This window comes from Rhizoctonia solani, chromosome 3 (genome assembly GCF_016906535.1).
Source record: "Rhizoctonia solani chromosome 3, complete sequence".
Taxonomy (NCBI): Eukaryota; Fungi; Basidiomycota; class Agaricomycetes; order Cantharellales; family Ceratobasidiaceae; genus Rhizoctonia; species Rhizoctonia solani.
Genome location: NC_057372.1, coordinates 116,047 through 132,503, shown reverse-complemented (window position 1 = coordinate 132,503; position 16,457 = coordinate 116,047). Strand labels below are relative to the sequence as shown.

General features: G+C 42.8%; 3 protein-coding genes across 3 annotated transcripts; all 3 read left to right on the top strand.

Moving 5' to 3' along the window:
- Positions 1–8,403, top strand: RhiXN_02445 (Retrovirus-related Pol polyprotein from transposon; the record flags this gene model as incomplete). Its single annotated transcript, XM_043322264.1, has 3 exons — positions 1–4,642; positions 4,691–7,166; positions 7,224–8,403. 3 exons carry the CDS (start codon positions 1–3, stop codon positions 8,401–8,403), a joined length of 8,298 nt encoding a protein of 2,765 aa, XP_043177760.1.
- A 204-nt stretch (positions 8,404–8,607) lies between these two features.
- Positions 8,608–12,309, top strand: RhiXN_02444 (uncharacterized protein; the record flags this gene model as incomplete). The annotated part of the gene is made up of 3 exons (XM_043322263.1): positions 8,608–9,289; positions 9,350–9,931; positions 11,927–12,309. 3 exons carry the CDS (start codon positions 8,608–8,610, stop codon positions 12,307–12,309), a joined length of 1,647 nt encoding a protein of 548 aa, XP_043177759.1.
- Positions 12,310–12,390: 81 nt separating this feature from the next.
- RhiXN_02443 (helicase swr-1) lies at positions 12,391–12,957 on the top strand (the record flags this gene model as incomplete). The annotated part of the gene is made up of 2 exons (XM_043322262.1): positions 12,391–12,641; positions 12,699–12,957. The coding sequence occupies 2 exons, from the start codon at positions 12,391–12,393 to the stop codon at positions 12,955–12,957; spliced, it is 510 nt and encodes a 169-aa protein (XP_043177758.1).
- Between the last annotated feature and the right edge of the window lie 3,500 nt (positions 12,958–16,457).

Here is a 16,457-nt window from a genome sequence, read left to right as displayed (position 1 = left end):
ATGCCTAGACATAGTACCCCTAGAAGCTCTGTGCTTCCTAGAGACAGCATACCTACAGATAGTCCCAGCAACCCTTTTGGACCTACTAGGTACTCTATTGAGCCATCCTCTCCTGAGGAGATAGTGATTCCCCAACCCATCCTACCCTATGAATCACCTATCAAGCCACATGCTTCCATGCCTACCTTGGAAGACCCTCAAGCAGGACCTAGTAGCTCAAGAAGGATATCACCCCACTCTCATAAGTCATCATCCAGACATTCTCCAAGATTATCTCCTTTGGAAAACAAAGCTATTCAGGAAGCAAACAAGCTAGCTAAGCCAAGTTCCTCTGTAAGGAAGCCCTCACCTTTTGGTCATCAAACTAGCCCAGCTACCTTCCAGAGGATGATACCTGTATTTGGACTTCCTGATATAGAGATGTTGGAACCTTCCTCTAGTAGACCTCAGTCCTCTGAACCTATTAACTCTCATGAGTTTAAGAGATCTAAAGGAAAGACCTCTGGGGCCCACATATCTAAGCATAGGGAAACTCAAGCTGCCTTACTGGATCCTAACAATAGGTCTTTTACTAATGACCCAGCTATCCAGAAGTACCTACCCTATTCTCCTTCCACTACTTTATACCCTTTAAATGAAGAATTTCTGGGAGAATTCAACTATCAGCCTGACTGTACCCAAATGACCTCTTGGTGCAGGAAGAACCCTCAAGCTAATAGTTTCAGGAAAGTGTATAGGCAGCTAGGAAGAGTATTCTATCATGTGGAGATACCTCCAGCACATGAGAATTGCTATCCCTCACCTTCTTGTGAGCAATGGGCTTCTCACTACTTCAAACTACTAGATACTGTAGTAACCTTTAGACCTACATGTTGCATCACTACTAAGTTAGTTCCTGCTCAGGAAATTAACCATTGGCCTGAATATGGTAAGTTACACATAGACCTGAATAAACTAATCAAGAGAACTGTTCAGAGCGTCTATGACATGGAAGAGCTATTGCCTATTCCAGAATGGCCAGAACATGACTGTCTATTCACCTCTCATTCCTTTGAGGTAGCTGCAGTCACTTATAGGGATCAGATGGAGCGTTTCATTCAGAAGCTGTATGAGATCCTTGGTAGACAACTTCAGACTGGACCACCTTCCCCAGTCATCTCTGCAGGACATCTCAGTGAGGTAGAACCTGGACAAGAACACCTTAGAGATAGGACCCTACAACTCAAGCAAGATATGACCCTTTTAGTGCCCAAAGGTTCTAGAGCCTCTTCTGTCACTCCACAGGAGGCGGCTCAAGAAAACTTACTAAGGAGTCTTATCAAGCCCACAAGTCAAGTGACTATTACTAGTCCTTTACTTCCAGAACCTCAAGTTTCTCCTCCAACTGTAACCCTGCATACCTCCAGTAGCACTCCTCCAGGACAACCTCCTAGTAGTCTTCATTCATCCAAAGCCTCTCTTACTGTTACTATGCAACCTAGGTATTTAGGACCTGATAATGGAACCTTACTTATTCCCTCAGAACCTTTACCATCACCTCCCAGCTCTATTGCTACATCTTCCTCTAGATCTATACCCTTAGGAAGAATACCAGAGGAGTCACCTCATGTAACATTACAAGTTCCACCCACCTTAGAAAGAACTGAGAGACTTAGGAAAGAAGCCACTAGATCTCTAGGACCTAGACCACCTACTCCTAGACCCACTGTAGTCCCTTCCACTAGTTCAGAAGAAACCCTACCATCATCACCTAGAGGTAATGCTAGTGTTCCTATTGCACAACCTTCAGCTATACCTCCTTTCAATATACAAGCCCTGGAAGACTACATCAACAATCTTTCAGATGGAAGTATAGATGGCTTAAATTCTTCTGAATCATCAACTGGAAGAGACCAAGTAGCCCCAGAACTAATAGCCCCAGCTACTCCTGCTGATTCTATTACTTCTGTCTCAAGTGCTGCTACACACACCATACAAATTCCAGTAGCACAATCTACTCCCAGGATTAGGAGCCAAGTAGAAGAAGATAACGCTAGGAATATACCTTATAATCCACCTTTAAGCAATGCTGCTAGAAGAGTTAGCCTTGCAGGCCCAAGTATTCCTTTTAGAGATCCACCTCCACATGCTAACTTTATCAATTGCAGATCTTCCTTGGGAGCAAATTGGCAATCCTCAGGAAGACCAGCTATACCAGCTGAGTCCTTTACCAGAGTATCCACAATCCCAGAAGAGCGTTCCTCTAGACTAGCTGAAAGTGCCCACAGGAGACATACCTCCTCTCCTGAATCAAGAAGAACTCCTCTAAGTATTCATACCAATTTACCTTACTTACAGGAGCAGCCAGCACCAGCTACTAGAGAAGAAGCTAATATGAGTAGGAGAGGAAATTTCTTAGCCCCTCTACTAGCACCTGTCCCACAACTTCAAGTACCTCCAGCACCACCCATTGACAGGACTAGGTTACCTCCTTGTATTGTAGGACATATGGTCTCCTCTAGAAGGTTTAGTGAGCTGTTTAATGATCCACCTCCTAGGGATCAACTTAGAGATAGACTAGCTCCCTTAGCTGAAGGAGGAGGAGGAAATGACCCACCATATGATAGCAATGATGGAGATTTTGATAACTCTGGTAGAAAAAGGAACAACCCACCTAGAAGGAATGGAGGAGGACCTCCCAACAACCCAGAAGACCCAGGAAATGAACCATATGCTCAAGCAAATGCAGCTAGAGCTAGACCCTTCAATCCAGCTCCTGTACATTTTGATACTAAGCTGAAACCTGACATAATCCCAGAATGGGATGGAGACACTAAGAAGCTGTTGCACTGGATGACATCCATCAATAACATAGCTGAGTATAGTAGCTACACTAGAATTCAGCTTGGACAGCAGATTCCTCTCAGGTTTACAGGTAGAGCTCTTAGATGGTTCAATGCATTGGATAAGGACTATAGGCAAATTATAACTGAAGACTGGCCAGCACTTAGGCAAGCTATCACTATCCACTTCATGAATAGGACCTTCCTGAACAGAAGCAAGAATGAAGCTATGCGCATCAGGTTCAGGGATAAAGATCATTCAGAAGAGACTCCAGAAGACTATGTCATCAGGAAGATGGAGGCTCTTACTATTGTCAGTGACTGGACTGACTCTGAATTAATCTTTGAAATCATGAATGGTGCTCCTAAGTCCTGGACCACGCATATAGACACCTCAAGAATAGTCACTTGGGAGGACTTCCTTGACAAGATTGCATGGCATGAGGAGGACCTTTTGGGAAAAGATTCTTCTCATAACTCTGACATACAGCGCCAGCTACATCAGATGCAATCTACTCTCAAGAGACTAGAAGGAAACAGGCACTCTAGGCCAAGTGCGCGCTCACACTTAGCAGGATCTAAACCAGTAGGATGGCATCAAAATAATCCTCCTCCAAAATACCCTAAGGATGACTCTACAGTATCTAAAGGTAAAACTCCTAAAGACAAGAAAGCTAGACCTTGTAGACACTGTGGAAGTATGATGCACTGGGATAGAGACTGTAAGCATGCCAAGAAAAACTCCAGATTTGTGCAATCACATATGGCACAAGCAGATGATGATGAATGGGAAGCTCAGGAAGCTTATGAAGATCTCTGTGATGAAGCCTACCTTGATGAAACAGAATATGACACTGAAGAAGAAGAGTCTGTTTCTGAGGAAGAGCAGGATTTTCATAAGCCCCTTCAGTCATTAGCTGTCTCTACCTCCAGCGCTAAGCCCAGCTCTGGATCCCAGGAGGAACAGCATGGTCTGGAGGGGACCACTGTCAGCCAGGGTACTAACTCTGCTGACCAGGGCAGTAAGGAATCTGATTCATCTGTATTTTCTGGATATGTACAACCCAAGCTCCCCACTAGGAAGAGCCTTAATAAGAAACTGAGAATGGCTAGTAGTCATACAGCTATTGCCAAGAATGGAGAAGAAATCACTCTCAAGCAATTAATGTCAAGACCACCAGGAACTGCCTTCTTTGGATGTAAAGCCACCATCATCAAAGGATGGCTTCAGACAAGTAATGGACCTAAGAAGCGCATCACCTTTGACTCAGGACCAGAGATCACTCTCATTAATGAGTCAATACTTAAAACTCTAGATCCATCACCTAGAGTACGCATTGGACAAAAACTCAAGTTAATTCAAGTTACTGGGAATAGTAGCTTATCACAGTATATCTCCCTTCCTATCATCTTTGATACTGAACAAGGATTAGTTAAAATGATTATAGAAGCCTATATAGTTCCTAACATGAACACGCCTTTTATCTTAGGAACAGACTTTGCATCTCAGTATCAACTATCATTAGTCAGGAATGGAGATGGAACAAGGATAGTTTTTGGGGATACAGGACATTCTATTCCTGTGCAGGAATCAGATTCCAGCCCAAGAATTGACCAACAAGGTAATACCTTTATGGTTGAAGTTGCGCAAGGATTCATCAAGAATTCTGAGAAAATCAAGATCTCTAAGAAAGCCTACAAAAAGCAACTCCAACATAGGAAATTACCTCCCAATACTGTCAAAGTAAAAGTGTATGAGACAGTTACTATCCCAGTGCATACCATCAAGCTCATCAAAGTCAAGACAACATGGCAGGAAGGTCAAGCTTCTGGTTTTATGGACAGATCTTTCAATTCCCATTGACAAGAAGAACATCTGTTTGCAATAACAGACTGCCTGATAGATAGGAACAATCCCAAGATTCAAGTTTCTAATCTATCAGAACAGCCTTTAAGATTGCAAGGAGGAGAAATTCTTGGATATATGCATGATCCCAATGAATACCTTGCAAAGGAAAAGGACATTACTAAGGAAGAAAAAGACAGCATTATCAAGTATGCTACCTTAGTACAAGCCATGGTGCAGAGGAAAGCTGAAGAAAAGCCTACTGCGCAAGAAGAGGAATTAATGAAGTTGCCTGAAGGAGGACCCAAGACTGCTGAAGTACCTGACCCAGAACCTGTCCCTTCAGATAGATTCCTTCAAGAGGTTAATGTCTCAGAACATCTCACTCCTAATCAAAGGGCTAAACTAGAAAAGATCTTGAGCAAGCATGAGTTAGCCTTTGGATTAGATGGTAGACTTGGTACTCATAACACTCAACTGGAAATTAGACTAAGGCCAGGAACTAAAGAAATATCTCTAACCCCTTACCATGCTTCTCCAGCTAAAAGAGGGGTCATTGACAAGCAGATTGAGGAATGGCTTAAACTTGGAGTCATTGAGCCATCCAAGAGTGCTTGGGGATCTCCTGTCATAGTAGTCTATTGCAACAGTAAACCCAGATTATGTGTGGATTACAGACATCTCAATGAAGTAGCTGTACCAGATGAGTATCCCTTACCAAAACAAACTGACATCTTGCATGCCTTGGAAGGATCTCAATGGCTTACTACCTTAGATGCACTAGCTGGTTTTACTCAGCTAACCATTAAGGAAGAAGACAGAGAGAAACTTGCTTTCAGATGTCACAACAGCCATTGGCAACCTACCAAACTACTCTTTGGATATAGGAATGGACCAGCAGAGTTCCAGCGTGTCATGAATAGGATACTTTCAAGATTTCTATGGCAATTTGCCCTAGTATATATTGATGACATAGTGATCTATAGTGTTAAGTTTGAAGACCATTGCAATCACTTAGATCAAGTCTTAGGAGCTATTGAAGAAGCTGAAATCACCCTATCTCCAAAGAAATGCCACATTGGATACCAATCACTACTATTGCTAGGACAGAAGGTATCAAGATTAGGTCTATCAACCCATAAGGAAAAAGTTGATGCTATCTTAGAGTTGGAACCACCTAAAAATGTTCCTACTTTACAGACTTTCCTAGGGATGATGACTTATTTTTCTAGCTATATTCCCTTCTACTCATGGATTGTAGCGCCTTTGTTTAAGCTTCTCAAGAAAGGAACAGCTTGGTCTTGGGAGGAAAAGGAACAACAAGCATTTGAACTTGCTAAAGAGGCCCTTGCATCTGCTCCAGTAATGGCTTATCCTATTATTGGAAAACCCTACAGATTATATACAGATGCATGCAACTATGGCCTTGGAGGGATATTACAGCAAGTCCAATCCATCAAGATAAAAGACTTAAAAGGGACAAAGGCATACAAGTACTTAAGGGGGGAATATGACAAAGGAAACCCAGTTCCCAGAATGACAATTCCTGCTTCCAAGCAGAGAGACAACTTGACTGGGGGGGATACATGGGATAAGCAAGACTTTGAAGAAACAACTGTACAAGTGGAGCAAGTCATTGCTTATTGGTCAAGGATTCTAAAAGAAGCAGAAAGAAACTACTCCCCAACAGAGCGCAAAGCATTAGCCCTCAAGGAAGCACTTGTGAAATTTCAGGTATACTTGGAAGGAGCTGAATTTGTTGCTATCACAGATCACGCCGCTCTCACTTGGAGCAAGACTTACAATAATGTCAACAGAAGACTCATGACATGGGGCCTAGTATTCTCAGCCTACCCAGGAATGCAGATTGTGCACCGCGCAGGGAGAGTACATGACAATGCAGATCCTATCTCAAGACTTAGGAGGAGAACCCCATATCATACCAGCCCTCTGGCAGATCAATCAACTCCACTCAAGCTCAATATGGAGGAAGACCCATTAAGAAACCTCTATAAGGAGATAAATGAACGTTTTGAAGAGAAACTTCTTAGAGTTGCAAGTGCATTCACCCAGAGTTACAAAATTAGAAATAGCCAGAAGCCCATCAAGAAGTGGATACCCACACCAGCAGAAGCTATCTCTTATCAAACAACTACATCATACTCTGTGGAAATATCAATAAACTCAGAAGAAACCACAAGGTTCATAGAAGCATACAAGAAGGACTCCCATTTTAAGCAAGTGATGGAAGAGTTCCAATTGCACCACAATCCACTCAATCCACCCTTCCATCAATACCAGATAGGAGATAATGGATTGATCTACTTTATAGATTCCCAGGAAAAGTATCAGCTATGCATACCTAAAGATCTACAAGTAGATATTTTGAAGGAAAATCATGATAACCTCAATCAAGGAGCACATGCTGGTTATGCTAAGACATATCATCAAATTGCTTCTGTTTACTATTGGCCTAAGATGGCTAGAAGCATTCAGAAGTTTGTACACACTTGTGATATCTGTCAGAAAGCAGGACATTGACAGCATGGACCCAGAGGATTCCTTCAACCTTTACCTATTCCACAGCAACCCTTTGAAGTAGTATCAATGGACTTCATCATGGATCTTCCACCAAGTAACAACTACAACGCTATCTTAGTTATTGTGGACAAACTAACTAAGTATGGACATTTCATCCCATGTACTACTCAGATAGATGAAGTACAAACAGCGCAACTGTTCCATGATCACATATGGTGTCACTATGGTTTACCTTGGCAAGTAATCACCAATAGAGATGCTAGATGGACAGGAGCTTTCTGGGGTCATTTAGTTAGTATATTAGGAATTCAGCAAGCACTCACCACTGCACATCATCCTCAGAGTGATGGACAAACAGAGATACTTAATCAAACTACAGAAGTAGCAATTAGAGTATTCACTAACCCAGCTAAGGACAATTGGAGTAAGCTTCTACCAGGATTTGCGCACTCATACAACACAGGTGTGCATACATCCACACAACAGACACCAGCCTTTCTACTCTGCAGATTCCAGCCTCTAACCTCAGCCAACTTACTGGCTCTCACTTCTGAGAACATTCCAAGACCAGCCCAAGAAAGTCAAACAGCTGAAGAATTCAAGGAATCCATGGAGTTAGCACAATCACTAGCTAAGGACGCTCTCAAAGTAGCTCAGAATTATCAACAGAAATACTATAATTCTGACAAGACACATGTTACCTTTGAGCCAGGAGATTTAGTCTTAATCAATCCCCATTCCTTAAACTTACTCAAACATCAGTCAGGAAAAGGGAATAAGCTAAATATGCGTTATGAAGGACCATTTGAAGTCATGGAAAGCATATCACCAGTAGCATATAGGATAAGATTACCTGCTAGCTATTGCATACACCCAATCATTAACATAGCACACTTGGAATCTTACAAGGCATCACCCCCAGAGTTTGGAAGTCGACCCACTCAGAGTATACCTAGAGAGGACTTCCAACAAATGCCTGAATATGAGGTGGAAAGGATAGTAGAAGAAAGGACAATCAAGAAAGGCAACAAGAGGATTAGACAGTACAAAATCTGTTGGCTTGGGTACAGCTCAGAACATGATAGATGGAGGACAGAGAAAGAATTAAGGAATGCTCCAGAAGTAATCAAAGAATGGAAGCAAACCTATGGCTCCACTATCCATCCAAACCACAAGAAGAAGAAGGAGTTCTAAGCTCCACATGGCTTCTTCCATGTACCACAGGTGTAACTAAAACTGGTCATATCCTCCAAGATAGGAAATAACAACATACTCAATGTTTGAAGCACTAAGTCAAACCTATCTTATGGAGGATGAATTTTGTATAAATACTCTCACTTAACTCTCTCTATTGCCATCCCACTCACACTGAATACGTCTACTCAGTACTCTATCAACATGTCTTTTGCTCAAAGCTTCTACTGCTTCCCCATTTTCACTACCTATTGCAATGATGTGCCTCTCTCTCCTGAGACAGGTATTATTGAGGCCAATCATGTCTGCAACCTATACTACATATATGCTAACCGTCACAATGACCACCCCTCTCCATACTCAGAGAACCATCCCGACCCTCTGGAGCAGCGCATCCATGCCATGCCAGATGTTGAGGTGTTCCTCATGGCTGACAACCACCCTCCTCAGTGGTTCCTAGGTGTTGACCTGGCCCATGCCCTTCATGGGGTCTATTACCACGCTCTCCAAGTCTTTGGGGATGCAGTTCAACCCTCAGGATGGAATTGCCATGATCCTTGGGGCAACTATGACTATGCCTCTAAGCTTGAGGAGATTAACTTTCCTTATATCCCTTGTCCTATATGCTTTACTTGTGACCTTTACCATTTTCCATTTGACACATTCCATGAATTGCAGCGCCAAGTTCATCACAATAACTTCTATGTCATCTGCCTCAATGCGCTGTCAATCATTATTAACGCTACCAAGCAGAACCACTATAGCAATCTAGCCCATGTTGGGTATATTCGTGGTTCCCCTGCTTGCGTATCAGCACACCGCTTCTGGTGTTGTCTACATGGGCACCCTGTCATTGATTGCTCTGAAGATGATTTATCAGACGCGGGTAAGTAGAATTGGCATAGAATTAATATGTGCACTAAATATACAAGGATATGCGTCACAGGATTCCCTATCAACGGCTACGACGCCGACGATGAGTCCTTGGGCCCGCTTACGCCGCCCACTGAAGTTTCTTCGCCGCCTGCGTTGGAAGAATTTGCGGAACAGATCTTCAACTACGCCGCTTGGGGAATCAAGCCTCCCGTCATCCCTGAGTCCCACGGAATCCAATGGCTAGGACAGCAATACGGCGATTCATTCACTGCACCAGAGTTCAAGCCCTTACACGCCGCAAGCAATGCAGGCAAGTACCCTGCACCTCCCAACAGCAGCAACTACAAGCTTGACGTCAACGCTCTTACCAAGCAGCTTGCGCAAGTGGCCGTTGTACAGGACGCCAATCCCGCACCCCCGTCCTTCAGCGCCGACTTCGTCGAATCTGTTTGGGAATGGCCAGGAGAACCTCAGCCCGTCGCCAACCTGGGACCTCCTGAGTGGCCCTCCGTACCACAGCAACACACGCCTCCATTCTCATGGGAAGACCATTGGCACGAGGTTCGCGCCCGCGACTTAAGGATCAAAGGTGATATGGACTTTGACATCGGCGGAGGAATCGAAATCAACGCTAACCATGTCATTCAAACTCGTCCTGTAGCCTCTAACTAGTAATCAGTGTCGCCTTTAGCCTTGTAACCCCCAATCCGTGCTTTCAGCACCTCCTTTCCTGTATTCTGCGACCACTAATACTTTACTCGCGAATCTGATCGTTTTGACCGGTACAAATAATTGTCGCTAAGATTTCAACACTTATTCGTGTGAACGTCCCACCACAATTAATACCAATCGATAGCCACGAATTGATAGATATCGATAGCACTTTTAACTAAGTCAAAAGCCTCAGATTTGACCTCGCAATAATTACGACAAGTAAATACCCGACACCAGCTGAATACTCCAAGCGGGTGACTAAGCCTTAAGCGCCCATGGCTCCGACCTTAAGACTTAGCAATAAAATTAAGGAATTTGATTCCAATTGCAAGGGGTATAATCAATCAGCATCAAACCTTTAATCAGGAAGCCATCTCTTGATAGGATAAGTCCAGATTGGGGGGGATATGTTATGGATATGACATTTCTTCATTAATCTGTACTTATTTTATTAATTACACTAGTAATCTCACAGTAAATAAATGAGATAAAGATGCGAACTAAGGCTTTCAAGGTCACTCTATCCAATAGTGACCTTTACAAAACCTACAACCCTCAGGAATACCCTCAATATGCAATGCCTTTTGCATATATGCTGTTTTCTCACTCATTTAAATATATATAAATACAGCTGAGTAGATAAACAGTAACAAGTAATATTTCTCTTGTTTGTAGTATTTATTATTCAAGACTCTATCTTGTGGCTACACACAGAAATATTCAGGGTCCTCCCTGTTGCATAGGCAAGTGCTCCAGCGCTTAATCAGCCCTTAAGCGCCAACGCACTAAATGCGCCTTTTCTCCATCACCCGGGCATCCCACACTGCCGAATCGCTTGCGCCTAGGTGCGCCTGTTTGTGCGCTCCAGAACGCTGGGTCAAACCCCCAAAACGGACAACATTTGGTAGAGTTATGCCCCATTTACGGTAAGTACCCAATACAGCAGTATCCTACCTTTGGGACTGTTTACTCCAAGGATGAAACACTTAGCCTTGGGACACCTAAGGACACACACAGGTAAATACTGCCTTGGGGCAAACATTGCCTTGGGGCAAATATTAGGAATTGTTGTTTGTTTACTATGTACCAAAGTATTGGCTCCCTCAAGTGTTTCAGTTGCCACATGTACCTCCTGTACCCCCTCTTGGTATCAATCATGTATATACTTGTTTGTGCGCCTTCTCAGGGTATAAAAGGACCCTGTGAAGATGCTTCTAATGCATCCTACTTTTACTCTTATATATTGACATATACACACAAGCCTTTAACAGCTTATCTGCGCATTTACTTTAGTGATTGACTCACTGTAAATAGCATAGGAGGTTATTTGGCACACTAAGACCATAGGCCAGTCCCAACAGACACAGGGTAACCTATTAGTGTACTTACTGCAACCCTGTGCCCCTTGACTGTCACAGTTGTTGAGTTCAACATTGAGTATAGTGCAACAATACTGTAAGGATTGTTGTGATTGAGTGATAGTGTTCCAATCCACCATACCCCCTATATTGTAGATAGCTTTATCTTCAATATCTCATAAATCCTAGATATATTTTAGGTAAACCCCATAAGTCTTAAGTCTTACTTAAGCATATATAAGTCCTATACTCATTAGGCAAATCCTATAAATCCTGTACATTAGTCAGGTAACCCTCCTTACCTAAGGTACTATCCCAGAGACCTTAAGTATACATACCCTTAGTCACTTAGGCTTAAGTAACATTAGTCTAAAGGTACTATACATAACCAACCACCTGCACTTCATAGTTGCTAGACTATTTGTTAGGAGTTGTTATTCCTGATAACCTAGCCTATACTGTGCATATATTCTGTGCATATATTCTGATTCATTATACTAGTTCTTAGTTATTCCCATATACATTTTGTATATAGTAATTCTTTCTTACTCCTGTACTTACACAACTCTTAACAGGCCCCCCTTTCTGGGCCAGCCTACCTCACAGCAATATCCACACTGCACTTGCCCCCAATATTTTGCACCAACTACATAAAGGCATTTTCAAGGATCATCTTATGAAATGGTGCCTTGAGCTGGCCAATAAAGCCCAGTTTGATGATTGCTTCAAGGCAATGCCTGAGCACTCCAGCCTTTGGCATTTCAAGACTAAGGTATCCAAACTCTCTCAGACAACTGGCAAGGAGCATTGCAAGATGCAGAAGGTTTTTCTGGGTGTTATTGCTGGACTGGTCCCAAACAAGGTCACAGCTGCCGCTCAGGCACTCCTCAAATTTATCTATTACGCTCAGCTTCCCTCTCACACTACTACAACTATATCTTGCCTCAAGGATGCCTGAGCTTCTTTCCATGCACGGAAAAAGGTGTTCAAAGACCACAGTGTTTGCAAAGACTTCAACATCAACAAAGTTCACTCTTTGATGCACTATGCTGCAGCAATTTGCAAGCTGGGGGCTCTTGATGATTACAATACCAAATCACCTGAACACCTCCATATTGATTTTGCAAAACAAGCATACCAGGCAACCAACCGCAATGTTTTCATCTCACAAATGGTTACCTACCTCAAGCAACGCAAACGTGCATTCAAGTTTGACATATACCTCAGATGGGCCATTTCTGAATACGGTGAACGCAATCTCCTCAAGAATGAGGCTTTGGAGGCAAAGAGGTATGCCATTCACCCCTAATTCATGGTACAGTCTCCTAACTAGTTTTTCATTGACAGAATCCCTGGGTGGCATATTGCCAAGAAGAGCCTGTTCAAACCTTTTCAAATTGATTGCATCAAGTTGGTCTTTGCCATTGAATGGTTTGAATGGGCACTCAACAAATTTACCAAGAATGAACATGGACGTGCATTCTTGCATAACTTGCAGGACATGATTATGGTTTTCCCCAAGGCAACGCAATATCTTAAGGATGACTTGACCCTTGGTGATGGGTTTACCAATGTTGTACACCACTGTAAGGTGGGTACACACTAGAGGGAGCGGGCGCTTAAGGCCGTACTACTACAAGCAACTTATGTAATCTACTGTCTTAGGCTATACTACTACCACTTAAGGCGGTCTACTACTATCTACTGAGGACAATGGGGCCTTAGGCCTGGGAGGTGTGGTAGGTAAATATAAGGGGTGAGCGTGTGAACTACTTGGGGGGCCAGCTACTTAGCTGGCTGAGTACCTTCTCTAATGTGTAAGAGACAAGGTAAAATTGACTTGGGATCTCCAAGCAATTTTCCTGCTGTTTATATAGACAAAGGGGAAAGTATATACATGGTCTGTGCGTGAGATAAGGAAGCGTCCATGTGAAAAGAGAAGCCTGCTGCAGGCTACGCAGAAGCGTGGATTTCTCCTAAGCGCCCTTGGCACGGCATCTCGGCGCGGCATCTCGGCATAATAAGCGCCGAGATCACGTGATCGAAAAATAAAAGATATTGAGTTCGTAAAAAATACTAAAAATAATAGAAAAATCGTGCGATTCTAATGGTATATGTTAGGAGGTTATAACAACCAACATCTTCTATGCATCCCCACACCCTTTGATGAACTGGCTCTCCAAGCCAAAGCAAGGCACTAGATTCAACATGGTGCTTATCAAGAATAACCCATTGCTGGAGGGGTTCTTGTATGGCCTTCATGGTATGTGCCCAACACTCTTTGGGGCTCAATCCCTTCCTGGGCTGCACTGTTATTTGTATGATACTTCAATTCTAACTTGCTTCAATTTTTAGCACACACCGTTGGCAAGGTCCAAATGATTTTCACGCTTCCACCTTGTTACAGCATCAGCAAGCTGCTTGTATACATCAATTTATTCCAGTCTCCAAGGTCCAATGCAATGCCAAACAAATTCACCAGGATGTATTGCGTTATGCGTCAACGCTGGGGTGTGGCCTACAACCGTAGCTATTATGGGCTAATTCACCGCTTATCTGATGTTTGCTGGACCTGCCATCTCATCCCAGACTTTGGTCAAACAACAGAAACATTTTCAACCTCTTCTGCCCCAGCACTTGAGACCCACAAATCATTTTATCTCAATGCTTACTTGGATTTGCATTCCCTACTATTCCTACAAGCTTGATATATCCTTATTGGCTTTATCCTTCTTTGTTTGGGATTCTTACTTTGTTTTGTTTTTATATTTTTATCCAATATACATTTTCTTTTCACCGGAATCATACCTGGGCAGGTTGATGCCATGGCCTAAGCTTCCTATTATGGGTGAGCCTCAAGCAGCACACGCCAGATCACATGACAGAGAGGATGATGTGAACTTGGCTGATGATGATTGGGTGACCAAAATCCAGAGGGCAGTGACGTTCCAGGTACTTTCAGGGTTCCACCAGTCCAGGTCCTTGGACGGTGAGCAGGACGGTGTTATGGATTAGAATACTATAGTAAAGAATGGCAAAGTAAGCAAACGGAAATTGGCGTTGAAATCTCCTTAATGAGTACTTGGGAAGTATATAGTAAGATTCGCTGAATTTTTCTGTATATTCTACTAATTTTAATCATGTAAATACATGAGGTATTAAGGGAGATACCGCTTTATTAAAGAAAAGGCTTAATATCTTAGGACTAATTAAACTATAGTATTTAAGTCAGCATTATGCTTTCTCAAAAGCTACTATCCTCAGTAGCTGGGAGTTGAGGCCTAGGCCCTGCTATGGGAGCTACTTGTTTCAGTCTTTCCCTTATGTATTTTAGTGGGGAAAGAATATTTATAGAACTAGAGACTAACTCTTATAAGGCATAGCTTTAGGAGACAGGCTCTCACCTCACATCCTAGCTCTGTTCATCATGTCATGTACATTAGTTTCTTCACCCTACTGTATATAGTAATCACAGGCCTCCAAGGGTATAAATAGCCCCTTGAGCTGGCCTTTTTGAATGCATCTCTTTTTTACCATCCTCTCTCAGCCTAGTGTGACTCTCAAAGACTTCTATTGATTTCCTTAAGTATCATACATAGTAAATCAGCCTAAAGATCTTAAGTTCGGCGCATATAGCCTCTAGGACAGTCCCAACCTATACAGGGAACCTAGAACCAGCTTAAGTGCGACCCTGCCAAGACTTCCTAGCTGTCTGCTAAGTGTTTGGTGCTTCCACAACGCCTTTACCCCCTTGTGCACCGTCAAGGACAAGGAAATAAATTTCCATAATTCTCAATTAAATTACAGTGAGTTCCAGAGACTGATATTTAGGTTTTATACTACTTTGCTTGTACCTCGCGTTGCCTGCTGAACAGTAATACGCTCATTACTGGTTATTGGTAGGGATCACCCTGATACTAACCACCTTGCTCTTCTAGCAAGATAACTAACCACTCTAATATACTCTAATTTCACTAGCATAGATTTCTCTTATTACTTATCTTCCTAAATTTTCTACCTTTTATAGTTAGACAGTTACCTTATTTGTCTTTTCCCTTCTTTTAGTCTCTTTCTTTCTTCTTTAGAGTATTTTATTTTTCACTTATTCTCCCTATCTATAACAGACAGTGAGCTACCCTTGCTATGCCAATGCAGCAACCATTTCCCTCACCAGCCCAACCACAATTTCTCAATGTCCTGGACACAGTCACATGACCAGTACAAGTGGTTGCACGCTGGCCCAAGCCCAAATTTGGGGGGTAGCAGGTGTAATCATGGGTTGTCAGCAGAGGAATAATGGGGCTCTATGGCTTAGTGGTCAAGCTGGTTCAATTCCAGCTAGTTCTATTTTCCTCTGTTTATGACACTCAAGACATTCTTCTCTACGGGTGGAAACCTTACTTGTCCAATATGAGGTCTCCAGCTCTCTGAGTACTGATTGGCTCCTCAATATGCATAAGCTCACAACCTTGGGCACTATACAAGAACCCAGTATTTGAGACACTGTTGAAGGATGCGTTCTCTCTGGCAAATTGCCACTAATTCCTAACCTCACTTCCTTCCCAAGCCACCTTTTGGCATCAATTGGAAGAGGTGAACAGGTTACGCATGCATACACATGAAATTAGATCTGGAGCTAAATTTACGGTGTAACCTGTTGTAAATTTACTGTATCTAAGCTCAAGGCTGTGAATTTGAAATTCCCAAAATGTAACAGATGCTTTGTAATAGGTCTAGGTGTGATTGTGCAGGGTTCTCAACACCCTTTCCACCACACCCAATGACCTCAAACCTGTCCCATCCATCTCCCTTATGTTTTATATTATACCATCTGTCTTTTATTTACCCATAGACCTTAATGTGTTTTTTCTGGCCTTGCTTGACTTTTGGCCCCTCTCTGCAAGAATGAGTTGTTCCCACAGTCTCCAGCCACATTGATTCACGGCCATCTGGCTATTATTTGCTCACTTGCTACGCTAGTTGCACTGTATTCTTGCCCTTACCACTTTCATATCATTTGACATTGCTGGTCTATAACCACTACCCAGAGGCCTCAGTCAAGAATACTTTTGTTTTCCACCACCCTTCTCACTAGCTTATCCCTGG